The sequence below is a fragment of the Oenanthe melanoleuca genome, chromosome 1, assembly GCF_029582105.1.
Source record: "Oenanthe melanoleuca isolate GR-GAL-2019-014 chromosome 1, OMel1.0, whole genome shotgun sequence".
Taxonomy (NCBI): domain Eukaryota; kingdom Metazoa; phylum Chordata; class Aves; order Passeriformes; family Muscicapidae; genus Oenanthe; species Oenanthe melanoleuca.
In genome coordinates this window covers 50,177,914-50,191,774 of record NC_079333.1, presented here as the reverse complement: position 1 = coordinate 50,191,774, position 13,861 = coordinate 50,177,914, and the positions used below count along the sequence as shown (strand labels likewise).

Below are 13,861 nucleotides of genomic sequence, written 5' to 3'. Positions count from 1 at the left end.
GCTGGGGAATGGAAAGACCAGCATGGTCAAGGACAGCAGGCAGAAGTCAAACAGTCCTCACTCCTTTGAAACTGAATAAATTTTCCCAATTATGAAAGAAGGCCAGCTGCTTCCACCTGCCTGTTCTCATTTCATAACATTTATTTCTCTTTAGAAAAAAACCCAAAAGGTATCAAGTTCTGATTTAGTCATCCTCCTAGCAGGCAGTTTCTTAGCATTTCCAATCTTACAAAGTCTGAAAATTCAACAGCCAAAAAAATATTTTTATTAAAAATATTTGATGGGTTAAATTTCCATTGCCTGCCTTCCTCAGTTACTCTGTGTTTGATGCCATTGTAGTTTGGTATGGGACCAGGTGTAATTAATTTTCCATTGAACCCTGCCCTGTGGTCTGGCCAGTCTGAGATCTCTGTAGCCATGGCACACCCAGATCAGTGCACTGCTGTGCAGCAATGGGCATGTGATGCTGTGGTGATGGTCATGGAAGCAAAGAGTTTCTGCATAAATCATCACTCTCAAACACTAGCTTACTGCTTACAGACTTCACTGTGCTTTGAGAAAAATCCATATCCAAACTTGAATCCAGCTCTACCTGAATTATGGTACGTAGCACATTGGAGGCTTTAGAATATTTCTAAATGTTTAAACTAAAAAGTATACAGAAAACCAAGTGATCTGTTTGCCTGGAACCTTGCTAAGCAACACAGAGGAGAATCCTAAATAGCCACCTTTGCTAGCAAACTGAAATATTCAGAAAATCTTGTTCTAGCTTGACCACCATGACCTGGACCCAGGTAGCACTTGGCACTGCTGTCTCAAGTCAGTGGTGGAAACAGAAAGTATGTCAGATTAGTCAGATCCAAGCCAAGCCAGAAGCTAGTTAGCTGTTAATCACAAGAAAAAGGAAGAAGTCACAAAACTCATATCTGGTTATCTGCCTCCTAAAGCAGCCTGGCTCTGGGCACACCTACTTTGCCTCGATATCAAACACAAAGCTTTCATTCCAGATGTGGTAGTATGGATGAAGTGGGATGAGTTTGACTTCAAAACTTGGAAGTTCTGCATGAGAAAAAGAAGACATAAGGTCATGACATGAGAGTTTCAAACATACCTTAAACTCCTGTCCTGGCAACACACACTGAGACATTGCAGTTGCACTGAGGGGATGTTTTAGTTTGAATAAGCAGTGCTCTTCTGCAGCAAATCTACTGATCATTTTCCCTTATTCTGCTTTGCTTCACATAGTGGAGCAGTTTTCAAGCACACAAAATTTTTTTATTTATAATGAAAATAAGAAGATAAACTCTGACTGCTCATGAAGTGTCCTGGACTAGGAGCAGGCTGAACTAAACCCACTCTGAAATGGGTAGAGTGTGAATACGTGCTCCTCAGCATCAGCTGTGTCACACTGAACTTGCTCCTACAAAGCCAAGCTTGGAGAGGAGGCAGGAATCTCCACTATTCTGCTGCCTCCACCAGCTAAGGCAAAATCAGTTTTGTTAAATTGAGATTTGCATACAATCTCCAGGTTTTCTTTTGTCTTTAAAGGAAAAAAAAAAACCCCAAAACGATGAAACAACAAACGCATATTAATTTCACAAGAGGGTATAATTTCAATTTAAATGAATCAAACCACTTCTTATCCCAAATTGTTACATTTTTACATTTTTTTCTTTCTCCAAAGGGCCCTTATTTTCCTTAAAAATGGTTCTTTTTGGATAGGAATAACCCCAATAAACTTCCAGACTAAATTCAACTGAGACAAAATGGGCAGCTTTTTTTCCCCATCCTAGTCCTCTCTGCAAACTTTAGGCAGAATTGCAATGACTTCAAAATGGAGCTCATCTCTTTTTTTTTTTTTTTTTCCTGTGTTAGAAGAGCTCTTCCAATGTTTTATTACAAAATGTTAAAAAAGTGTTTAAAAGGTCACTAAATCTGTATAAAAACAAAGGTGTTTATTTTTTTAAAATATAAGTGGAAGCCACACAAATCCAGATTTTTTCTTCTCTGGGATAGCAATGATGTGCTGAAACACCATCAAAGCTGTCCTTAGTGCCTAACTACAGCCAGATTTAACCACTGCAGGATATTTCTAACACACAGTGATAATTTCTTATATTTGTTACACAAATTTTATAATATTTTACCGTATCTTTTAACTTCAAATTCAGCTGAAGCATTGGACATTTCATGTTGATGAAACCAGGCTTTGATTTTCCAAGTTCCAGGCCTAAAGTGCAGATTCAGCAGAATATAGTTAATTACAATTCCTCAGATATTTTATGATGCCAACATCTAGATTATCACTGAATTAAAATATTTTCCTTGCTTTATCTCATTATCTAATTAATTAATGGCTTTCATTTTGCTGGGAGGAGCCAGCAACATATTTTGAAATGTCCTAGGAAACACTGAAAATAAGCATGAAGTGCAAGATAACATATTTGCAAACCACTACCTTTGAAAAGTCTGCAAAATCAGAGAACTCATCAAATATTTCCTATAACTTATCTTCACTGAGATATTAAAATCAGCCTAGCATGCCAGAAGACCCTGAATATTAAGTAAAAGCTTGACTGTTTGAAATCAGAGATAATTAATAACACTTTGCAGACCAGCCCTTTTAGAAGTGCTGTCTTGGATGAAGCCATATGTTTGAGCAGATATTAAAGCAGTTTGTTAAATTGTTCTTTACCAGGAGATGTGTTGTTAATTGCAGCATATTAACAGTAAATTCTGGACTCATTTCTCCAAGATGAAGTGCTTAAAGGTAAAAAGATATTGATCCTAGGCTCAAAACATGTCCCATGGTGAAAGAGAGACAATTTTGAAAGGTAATTAATGTAATTCAGTGGTTAAAAATTGTAATCTACAGGCTTTGATGCAGAAGGTACAGCAGTAACATACTCAGCAATGTCAGGTATATCAAAGTGTTCACCAAACACCGTGTTTATTTTCTGGTCTGACTTTTTAACCACCATTCCCTTGGAATTCTGTTGGGACAGAAGAAGCAAACATGAAATTATGCACCAGGTATCAAATATTTACATCCAAAAGCTCAGGGTCATATCCTAGTCCCATGGAAGATAAAATGCTTTGCTTACATTCATACTTTAATAATTCACATGTCATGTGTCTCTGTGTTTCTGATACAGTCCAAAAATAACCACAGCTATTTCAAATACAGATTTCTAGGGAGGAATCCCAGCTATAATTCTGCTCTTGGATGTTTTGTCCAAGTTTTCCACAGCTCCTGTGCTAAAGACAGAGTTTTTGCATACTTACTAACACAGCAACTGTAACCGTGTCATGGGTCGGTCTCATAGCATTGTCCAGAATGAAGATCCTGTATCTGACTGTTTAACAGAAAAATAAATACATTCAAAAATTTATTTCTGGCCTTTCTAGACACAAATCATTGCAATCTGTAAACTGAGTACTGAATTTAAGATAAAACATTTTCTTTTAGTGAAAAGAAATTTGAGAAATTAAAAAATATAATTGCATTCTTCCATAGCCTTCCCATGCTACATGACTGGAAAAGTTTTTGAAGCAAATTCTGAAAATTACTCAGGGAACTTCACTCACTTTTGTATTCTTTCTGCAGCTGAGGCCTGAAACCAAACTCAGAAACTTTTTTACTTCCCCCTTTTGTTAATTAATTCAATTGGTAAATAACAAAGCAGTAGTGGTCTTAACGAGTAAAGGTAACTTATTGCTGGTGTTACAAGCAGAAGCAGTAGGAGTTTGGTTTTTAGCAGATTTCTCACAATTTTTTTTTTCCAAAGGAATGTTAGCATTAACCTTTTTGAACAAAAAGGGGCAGATTTTGTCTGTCTCCCTTAAGAGTGACTCTGGCTTTGGAGGCATTTCCACAGGGGTTGCTGCAATGTGCAGAGCAGACCCTGCAGAAGCCCTGGCTGCTAGAACAACCGGGTCGTTGTTGCTTTTCCTAATCCTGCCCTTGTCACATTGATATTCAGCACCTGAAGAGCAGCACTTGTACTTTAACCTTGGGAAGCGGGTGTGTATATGGGCTTATCTGTCTGGATAAAGATGTAGCCTTTCTTGGAGGACAGGAGGATGCGAGTGCTCTTGGCAGTCGGATAAAGCTCCTTGCTCTCAGTGACCAGCAGAACATATGGCAGATTACTCTTCTTGAACAGGTTCTGCTGCAGAGCCCCTGGCTTGACCTGAAGAGAATAAAGGGAAAAACCCAGAGAGTCAGGGATGAGCTCTGGAACCACATAACTGAGGCCCCACAACAGCTGAAGTGCTTAAATAATCTTACTAGCACCATTCAACAGAAGATTCACAATTATATCTTTCTTACAGGGTGTTATATCTTCCTTACTAGGTGAATATTTCTTTTAAAGTAGAAATACTCTTTAATTCTCTCTAATTCTTCATTTTTCCACCACAGAAATAGCCACAGACAATCCCACCACAGTTTCTTCTGTCCAGCATCAATAACTCCTTGTGGGAGACTTCAGTCTACATGCCTGTTGATTTCCATTTACCATGTATCCTGTAATCCCTATTTATGCTAAAACCTTGCTTACGAGATTTACCTCATGCAGTTTAATGTGATGTTTCTAAACATCACCCTCAACAGGAACCTGATTTGAAAGCTCAGCTGTTAGCTTTGGGAGCAACCAACCAGAGATAAATTGAGTATTGCTGTGTGCTTTTTTCCCAACCAAATAGCCCAAATCAATGCTACTGAATCCTGCCAGACTTCAAAGAATCATGCCAGAGGCAAATGATGCAAAGTAGGATGTAAAGAATTAATCAATTAAAATATCTTCAGAAACAACATAGGCTTTGGGGTGAGAGACTACACATTTTTAAAGGTTTCTCCTGTATTGTAAAATGGCCAGTAGTAAGCCAAAGGCATTAATGCAGTCGCAGTTTAAGTGAGGTAGAAAACCCAACAATAATAAAACAATTAAATGTGTTCAAATTAAATTTAATTTATCACCATGTGAGAAAATCTTGTGCTTGTTATATGGGCACAAAAGAATGTTCACAATCACCACTGAAATTACATTAGGCATTGTTTTATTGGCTGGTTGGGTGAATAGGTTGCTGCTGTCACTGGAATTGGTTTTGTCACGTGTCTCTTGGGATCACTGTTGTCTTGGTTCCAGCCTATTCCAGTAGAGATTATGTGTTTTCATCACCAAATAAAAAAATTTAAACCACTGTGATGACAGACTCACCATTATTTTTTTCATCTCGTGGTAGCCATTATTTTGATTCAGGTTAAAGTAGATCCTCTCTGATAGGAGCTGATTTTTTGTCTCATCTTTGAAGTACGCAGTAACTTGCACAGGGCTCTGTGCCCCATGGACTTGAACTGTTATTGTCTCATGTGTGCCCAAATGCACCACATTTGGGGCAGTAATAAGAAATCTAAAACAGCAGAAAAACAGATTGTCCAGTATGTTCAATGAATGTTCAAACAATATAAATTTTAAAGATGAAACAGGCTCTCATGAAATAGCTGAGCTTGGGACTTGTGGAGATCACCTAATCCATCACCCTTGTCAATCATAGTAGAGGTTAAAAGGAAATAATTTTCTATGACTGATCTCCAAATTCTGAACTGTCCCATTTAAGTCCTATAAAACATCAATCACTATATATAGACAAGGAAAAAAAACTGCAATATGTCCCAGCGACTACCAGTGCAATTTATAACCTGGTGTAACTCAGAGAAAGCTCTATAAACTCAAATTTCTGAAAGAGAACGAGGCCATGCATTGAAAGACAAAGAATACATATTCATAAATACACAATGAATGGTACAAAGTTATGTACTAGCACCTACATTATGCCAGTTTATACTTTAATGTGCCAGGAGATATCAATTCCCTATATAACCATATGTATGGGGCTAAAAGTAGCTGATCATCCTTGCAATATCACTGTGAAATGTTGGAAATGAGAGATCACAGAAGGTAAGGCCACATCCCTAGGAGTGGCTGAGTTGGAGGCTAAACTGACTGGGATAATTTTTTTCTCTTTATTATTTTCCTTCATTCTTAACTCTACTCTCGTGATTCTTAATAATTGATTTCATATACTTGCTCTCATTTTTTTCTTTTATACAAAACAATTTTACAAAAATTGTCTGAAGAGCCAAGTCCTGTCTCTTCACCTATGATACCTCATAGCCAAGAACAGTTCTGAACTCTAGACAGGTGTTTTTGAAAAATGATTATTCTGCAGAAGACCTTTAAAATGAAAGGTGAATGATTCTGCTATTATCAGAATGGGTTGGCCGAACTCTCTTTTTTACTTTTTGAAGAAAAAGTTTCCTCTTTCTTAAGTGTATAAAATGAAAGGTGAGGTATTAGAAATCAGGGAATAAAGCCGATATTTAATTTCATTCACTCGGAATCTGTTGGCTCAAGCAAAAGACCTGGCTTATATGTAAATCTCCACTGGAAGAGAGGATAAATACAGAATAATGAATGTCTGCCAGAAATAAAACCTTTGCTTTCTGTAATGTATAAATCAATTATAGAGCTTTTTTTCCCCTAAGATTTTTCAATCCAGTAAATGCAACAAACAGTAGATGAGCAAACAGCAATAAGAGAGTGAACAGCATGCTTTAGTAGTACATTTTTAATTAATGGTGCCTGAGAGAGGATTTCTTCCTTAAAAGGGTGGTTTTAAGCTTTTTACTTCTTACCTATTTAAGGTTACACAGATTTTCAGGGGTCCAAGAAACTGGCTTTTTTGATTCTCTAGTGAGAGAGAGAATATTTCCCACCTTCACTTTCAAGAGATTTGTCAGGATTGAAGAATTTGCAATAAAATATACTTACGATGGTGCTTGTTCTGTATGGGACAGCAGCAAACAGAAGCTTATCAACAGTACCAGCCTTTCCATTGGAGAACTCTACAGCATCTGCAAAACAGAAGCACCAAAGAGCCACCATCAATCCAGCTGCTGGCTGTAGGAAATGGGCTGACAGCACATTGCAGCAAATAATGTTGCCCATCCTGGTTATTTATTAATAACTTGCAAAACTGTGCAAGCAATAGTTATGGACATGCTGGTGGTGCACACAGCAATACCCCAGGGAGAAACATTCTGCACTAAGTCACAATTTTATGTTTTATTGTTCATCCATTCTCTCCCAGCTTCAATGTTTTCACATGATAGCAGCTAAAACTCAAGTGCAGAGAGATTTCACAAATACTGCAAAGGCATCCCAAAATCAAACAAGACACTGTAGCTTAAAGAGTGGTTGTAGGGTGACATGTTCCTTCTCTAAACCTTCATTTAACTGTAGGCATTTCTGTGGCCCAACAAAGGTGAAAGAAAGTTCCTTGTGTTTAGACAGCATCAAAGGAACCATGCTGGAAATCTCCCTGTACAACTCAGTCTTGGTCTGTGATGCTTGCAGGCATTCATCTGCTTTGACTTCATTGAAAATGAAATTGATGTCTCTGTCTGAGCTATTCAGCCCAATTTTCCTTCATGCCCAAGACACTGGGCTTTTCCAGAGGGTAATTAGTCTCTTCTTACCATAAACATGTAAGATGAATCATCAGCTGAAGGCATTCCAGACTGCATGGAACACATCTTAAGAGGTAGGATATAAATAAACAGGGGAAAAAGCCCATTTGAAGGATAACTGTTTGTACAAGAACCAGTTTTGATCAAAGGTAAATGAAAGAAGCGAAACCCTCATCAGGTCTCATTTTTGCAGTCTTTTACTGGACTGTTGTCTCCCAAACACAATTCTGTTGACCCATGGAAATGGAAACATGCCCATCTGATTTACAGGCAGGTCAAATCCCAGAAAGGATCACATGGCAGCAGTAGCTGGCTTCAAACTTACATCAGGAAAAGCTGCATTTTGTCTGCTCTAGGCATAGTAGTTTCTTGGGTTTTTTGACTTTTTTTGTTCCCCAAGAGACAGTCAGTTCCCTTTACCTCTTCTGGTTGTCACTCTCACTTCAGCTGTCAGAAGGGAGGAAAAACTTGAAGAAAGATCCATGTGGATCCTCAGGGTCAGAATCCATGCTATTTGGGAGATGTTTATAAGAGTTCAGACTCAGGAACCACTAGGAACACAGTTATTTTCTCTCTGCCCTCCCTCCCCACCTGCTAATTCCCTCTGCAGTTATTCACTCACAAAATTGACTTATTTCCTTGCCAGAATCATTTTCCTCTGGGCTTCTGGCCTCCCAAACCCAAGAGAGATGGTGAGGAAGAGTAGAGATTTCCACCATAAAGCTGGTCTGTGTTCAAGGCAAAGATATGTGGAAGAAAAACTCCTTTTGGGAACTTGGGCTTTTGCTCTCCCTAGGGAGCAGAAGAGCCTTGTTAAACCTGCAGCTGGTAAAATAAGGATTTTCACTCTTGCAGAGATAATGGGGAGAGTTAATTAAGAGCAGCAGTGGCTGAGGAGCATGCTAAAAGCTCCTGCTCTCTTCAGAGAGAGTTCTGCTGCTCCATCTTGGACTGCTGCCATCCAGGGCTGGAGCTGATGCAGTTACTGAGCAATCCTAGTCACTAAAACAGAACAAGAAACCACTGTGAGTGGGTCCTTTGCTTTTCTCCAGACAAACACAGAAAAAGAAAAGAAATAACATCTTCAAGGTCAGTGCCGATTCCTTGAGAAAGCCAACAATTTCCAGAAGACCACAACACAACCAGCAGGGATTTCCTGCTCCTGGAGTCACAAGAAAGGCAATTCTGTGAGGTCACACCAAAATCTTGCTCTGTGCCCATCTTTATCAGAGGAGGGGAGATGGGATTTCCATTGTCCAGGCTGGATTGTTTGTCAGGCACTGAGGTCTGTTTGCACAGCTATACAAATAGCCATGTATGAACCCACAGCTAGACATTTTCACAGATCACTTTCCAAAGGGGACCTTGGAAAAGCTATTATCATCCTTCCACTTGTCTTTAATTGGATTTGTACTCTTTTGCTTCCTTAAGTGAAGTATGAATAAATATATGTGAATACACAACAGCTCTCCATAGCAATATGCTGCATAACTATTTGTACTTGAATTGAAGATGTTCTGACTCTTAATAAAGCTACTTTTTCACCCAAATATAAACCAATGACTTCAATTAAATAGAATTTTTTCTCATTGTATCTCACAAACACAAAAGAGCAAGTTTATGCATAGCCACTTATATAATGAGAATTAAAATTCCTTATGTTTAATTGGTCTGTCTCTGGGTTTGTATAAAATAATCATTGGTTTTCTAGTATCACAGATTCGTCACACTGTCATTTGTAGTATAATGTAAAATATTCCAGTCCAAAGCCACACTAAAATATAACAAATTTAACCTAAATAGAATAAAACAATCTTGGTTGAAGGTCTCCAGCATATATGGGAGAGAGAGAACACGGAAAATTCCCTCTAAAATAACTTAGATGCCTCTTCTTTTCCTAGAGGCAAAGTCCTTTCCTGTGTACTCATCAGCCACTTTTCACCTATTGATCCTTCAGCTGGCACAGTCCAGCATGGGCTGTGGAAAGCACAGCTCAGGATTGATGAGTGTGTGAGCCCCTAACCTGGGGAGACAGAGCTGCTTTGTTTTGAGTGAGTGCTGTCTCTCCTTTCAGTGCCTTCGTTTGAACTTGGTAGGATTTCACAGTGTTTTGAGCACCAGCAGTAGTTTTTGTTCTTTGGCATGAAGAGCTTCCCAAAGCCTTTTCCCCCTTAATCAGCCTAAATACTAACGAGCCCAAACTCTCCTTTCACTTTCGTCCTGAGGTCTTTCACCTCTGCCTGGAGAAGGGTACAAAGGACAGCTTCACAAAACCCATTTCACAAATAAGCACTGCAGTGACATCCTCTCTGCCGAGGTACAGGGAGCTGTGACAAACACAAAAGGCAATATTTCACTTCTGACATTTCAGAAAATTAGATTTTGAAATCCTTTTTTCAACAGCAGACCGTGAAGTGTGGGTCTAATTGGAAAAGTTCCTCTTAACAGCAGGATAGCTTCTCTTTAGTGTCAATGTAAATTGGAATTGTAAATTAAAACCATACTTATTATTTTTCTTACCATAATCGAGGTAATGAAATGAAAAGGCTGTAGCTGCTTTTGCCATAAAAAAATTATTCAAAAGTTCTGCATTTAGTGCTTCTAAGTAAATCTACTGAAAAAAAAATATATATTTAGAGGAGGAAAATCAGTATTTCCCTGGCATTTTCTGCTCTCACTGAGGAGACTGCATTTCAGGGGGATTAAGCAGCAAGGCTTAGTTTTTTCTCATGGGTTTCTCCCTCCCTTCTCTCCCATTCTCTAAATTCTGTGATTTTCTGAATATTGTGTTGAAAAAATAAAAATAAAAAGAAGGATTTTTGAAAAAACACACAAACCCAGCACTGCTTCTGTAAAATTCTTATGTTACAAAAATGGTTTATGTAAGACTGAGGGGTCTTCTAGTTCAAGCAATAATTGCATAACACCACTGACAAAATATTTCACCCTATTGTAATAATGCATCCTGTTTTCTTGGTAAACCATGCTTTTCAGAATCTCAGTGCTTCTGGTGCCTTTAAGAAGTCATTGAACTGGTCAGGAGGAGAGGAGATACCTGAGCATGCAAGTGACTTTCTCACCCCAGGTGAAAGAACAGGGCTGCTGTATAAATACAAAATATTTGGAGTTCTGCCCTTGTACTCAAACATCCTGATACTTTTCCTAGAGGCTTGTTTTCAAATCTATCCTTTGTGATTTTCTTATTTTTTTTCTTTCAGTTTCATGATTAACCCAAATTCTTCCTTGTTACCAACTCTAAGAAATACAAATTACCTAGAAAAATTAATGTATTTCAAATAATTTGATCTTTCCCAACTTCTCTATTCCTCTGGACTGTAGTGAGCACAATTGTCTCTCTAGGGAATTTTTTTCTCCTTTTCATGGGAACAAAAGGTAAGAGTAAGTCTAAAGAAGCAAAAGGCTTCTGAACATATCAGTGGAAAAAGCTAAAATTTTATGTAGCTGAGAAGAGTAAGAACAGAGGTTATATATCCAGTTCTGTGGATTTGGAGGCATATTGTGAAATCAAGTAAACCCAGTCTTTTTCAGGAAGATTTTAGAGTAGTAATTTATAACTGACCCTCATTCCTAGGATTTCCTGATTGGAGACACTCTCAGGTTTCAGATGATTCCACAATTGTACAAGAAAATATTTTACAGGCACAGAAAAGGAAAAAAGAAATCCCATTCCATGCACAACCACAGCTAGCCTTATGCCTAAATCTAAAACATCCACTACACCCAGTAACTCAGAGGAACAGGGGCCACCAGAAGGGAGAAAGCATCTCCTCTCCCACCTCCAGCACACTCAAGCAAGTTTAGGTCAGCTCCACTGGCAGATGGGAAGCTGTCCTCCTTTTTTGACCCCTTGGTTTTAATGTTCAAGGATGAAATACAAAGAGAAAGGGGGAAAGGGGACAGGATATAAGGGTCAGGAGAATTTTGGTTTCATTGTAAAGGAGAAGCTGTTTCAGTGTCAGGAGCTGGCATCTGCTATCCTGGTGGAGAGGGGGAAAGTCTGGATGGCTTTTGTAGCAGTTTATGGGACAGTTGTTCAGGTAATGTATGCTGATCTCTTCTTTCTCAGAAATTTAGCCATGGAGCTCTGGCCCTTTGTGACACTCAGCTTTTTAGGCAGCTCTTTGGATGAACAATGTGCCCCTTTGTCCTGTGAGGCACAGGTACTGTACCCAGCCTGGACACAGCAATCATAGGAGGAATCTTCCCTCACAAACCCAGTTTTACAGAAAACCACCTCCTGCAAAAGAATGCAAAAGAAGTCAGCTCAGCTGCCCTCTCATTGGCTTGGATGCAGAGGAGAATATTGATGCCTTCAAAGGGGGACTGACTGGGTGTCCCCAAAGCCCTGCTGATGGTACTGGGGCCAGACACACCCTGCCCAGGTTATACAGTTGACATTTCATTGCACCTACAGAAACAAAAGGTGAAGCTATTAAAAAATGTTAGCAAAAAGGATATTTTCATGTATTTAGTCAACACATCTTGGAAGGAACATGGATCTTGCTAATATGTGACTGTGCCTTGCTACTTTGTGCTGGTTTTGGCTGGGGTAGAGTTAATTTTTCCAGAGTAGTTGTTGTGGGGCTATGTTTTGGACTTGACCTGAAGGCAGTGTTGATAACATGGATGTTTTCATTACTGCTGAGCACTGCTGACACAGAGCCAAGGCCTTTCCTGGTTCTCACCCACAGCAGGCTGTGGGTGCACAAGGAGCTGAGAGCAGACACAGCCAGGACAGCTGGATCCAACTGACCAGGGGGATATTCCAGACCAGACCATGTAGTCATGCCCAGCACATAAAGCTGAGGGAAAAAGGGAGGAAGCCAGGGACATTTGGAGTGATGGCCTCTGTGCTCCCACTGTCCCATTTTTACTCTTACAATGCCCTCCCTAACCTGATTCAAGGGCAATGAGTGACCAGTTGGCTGGTTCTTAGTTGTCGCCTGGGGTTAAATCACACATATATATTTTTATGACCTGGGACACGTTTTCAGGCTGTTCATCCTTGATTTTTACCTGACCTCTGAATGAGGAAGATGAATTTTCAGTCACATCAGCATGAAGTCTTAAAACAAATCTGTTCTGGTTCAGCCTGTGGTCCCAGCAGGATCCTGCTGCTGTTTCTGCAGCCCTGCTGTGAAAGCAAGGCTGGGGCTGTGCCTCTGCTCTCTCCTCTTCTGGGTGGGGGGACAGAGAGGTTTGGCAGCTGGTGCTGCCCAAATCTGGGCATCTCTCTTAGCTTTCCTTCTTCCCCCTGCACTGGGTGTGACTGTAGGGTCTGTCTCTGGATCAGTGAAGAAATAAAGGGCAGCTTTGAAAGATGTCAGTGCCTCTAAGACTCAGGCAGAAGCCCAGATCTGTGATCTAATTCCCTGGCTGTTTATGCTGTTCCTGGCCTTGGACACCATCTAGCCTTGCACCTGGAGCCCACAAGCTTCTGTCTCCTAAAGGATGAGGCAGGTTCCTCCTCAAGGTTACACACAGCTTGGGGCTGCCAAGGCTGGCCCTTAGCAAGCAGCTCAGCCTTGGGCTGCAGTGCTCTGCCTTGCTGGCTTTTCCCATTCCTTGCTGCCAACTCTTTTCTGGAGTCCCCCCTCTTGGTACTAGCTGTACTATGTTGATGATAAAGTGTCTCAAAGAACTGTTTTTTGGCCTTGGCTCTTGGGAGAACCAAGATAGGATGGGAATGTGTTTTGTCTTTCTGCCTAGGGAAAGGGCATGGGAAACTACTGGGAAAACTACCCACTAATACAATAGGCTACTACAAAAAATACAGAGAATACACAAAAGAAAAAGGCAAAAATCAGCACAAGCTCACCAGCAGCAGTTTCTTTATATCTGGAGCTGGCTCTTATTTCACAGGCTTTTACACTTCTGCCTGAGCAGTGATAAAAAAAAAAAATAAAAATACAGTTATCAGAGGTCATTAAGAATTGCAACAGAATGTAATGGATCCCTAAATTTTCAAACAGCTCCCTTTTCTTTGATGACTTCTGTAAAGCTTCTTGGCTTCAGTAAGTACACGGCAGATGTACATTTAGGCAGCAAGCCCAGCTGCAGTGGCTGTGGGGAAGAGTATTAACTTGTACATTATTCTATAAATATCTGCCATAAGTTTGCTGCACACACTCTCCACTGAAGGATCAAAAAGCATTGACTCACTGTGGCAGCATTTTAATGCCTCTGACCTGGCTCACATGTGGGATGTCAATATCCTTGAGGACATGGAATCTTGCAGCCACAACCTGCACAGCCTGCAGCATTTATATACTGCTGTTACTGTAGTTTGAAGCAGAAAGAAGGAAG

At 39.9% G+C, this 13,861-nt stretch overlaps 1 protein-coding gene across 1 annotated transcript in view; it reads right to left on the bottom strand.

Moving 5' to 3' along the window:
* Positions 1 to 6,986, bottom strand: part of LOC130252258 (complement C4-A-like) — a 40,298-nt gene extending 33,312 nt beyond the window's left edge. Inside the window, exons 1-7 of the mRNA XM_056489662.1 lie at positions 6,837 to 6,986; positions 5,223 to 5,415; positions 4,013 to 4,193; positions 3,286 to 3,356; positions 2,908 to 2,993; positions 2,148 to 2,230; positions 972 to 1,059 (exon numbers count right to left, since the gene is read on the bottom strand). Of these exons, the coding sequence (XP_056345637.1) occupies positions 972 to 1,059; positions 2,148 to 2,230; positions 2,908 to 2,993; positions 3,286 to 3,356; positions 4,013 to 4,193; positions 5,223 to 5,415; positions 6,837 to 6,901 (767 nt within the window). The 5' untranslated portion in view covers positions 6,902 to 6,986. The remainder of the gene's footprint in view (positions 1 to 971; positions 1,060 to 2,147; positions 2,231 to 2,907; positions 2,994 to 3,285; positions 3,357 to 4,012; positions 4,194 to 5,222; positions 5,416 to 6,836) is intronic.
* Between the last annotated feature and the right edge of the window lie 6,875 nt (positions 6,987 to 13,861).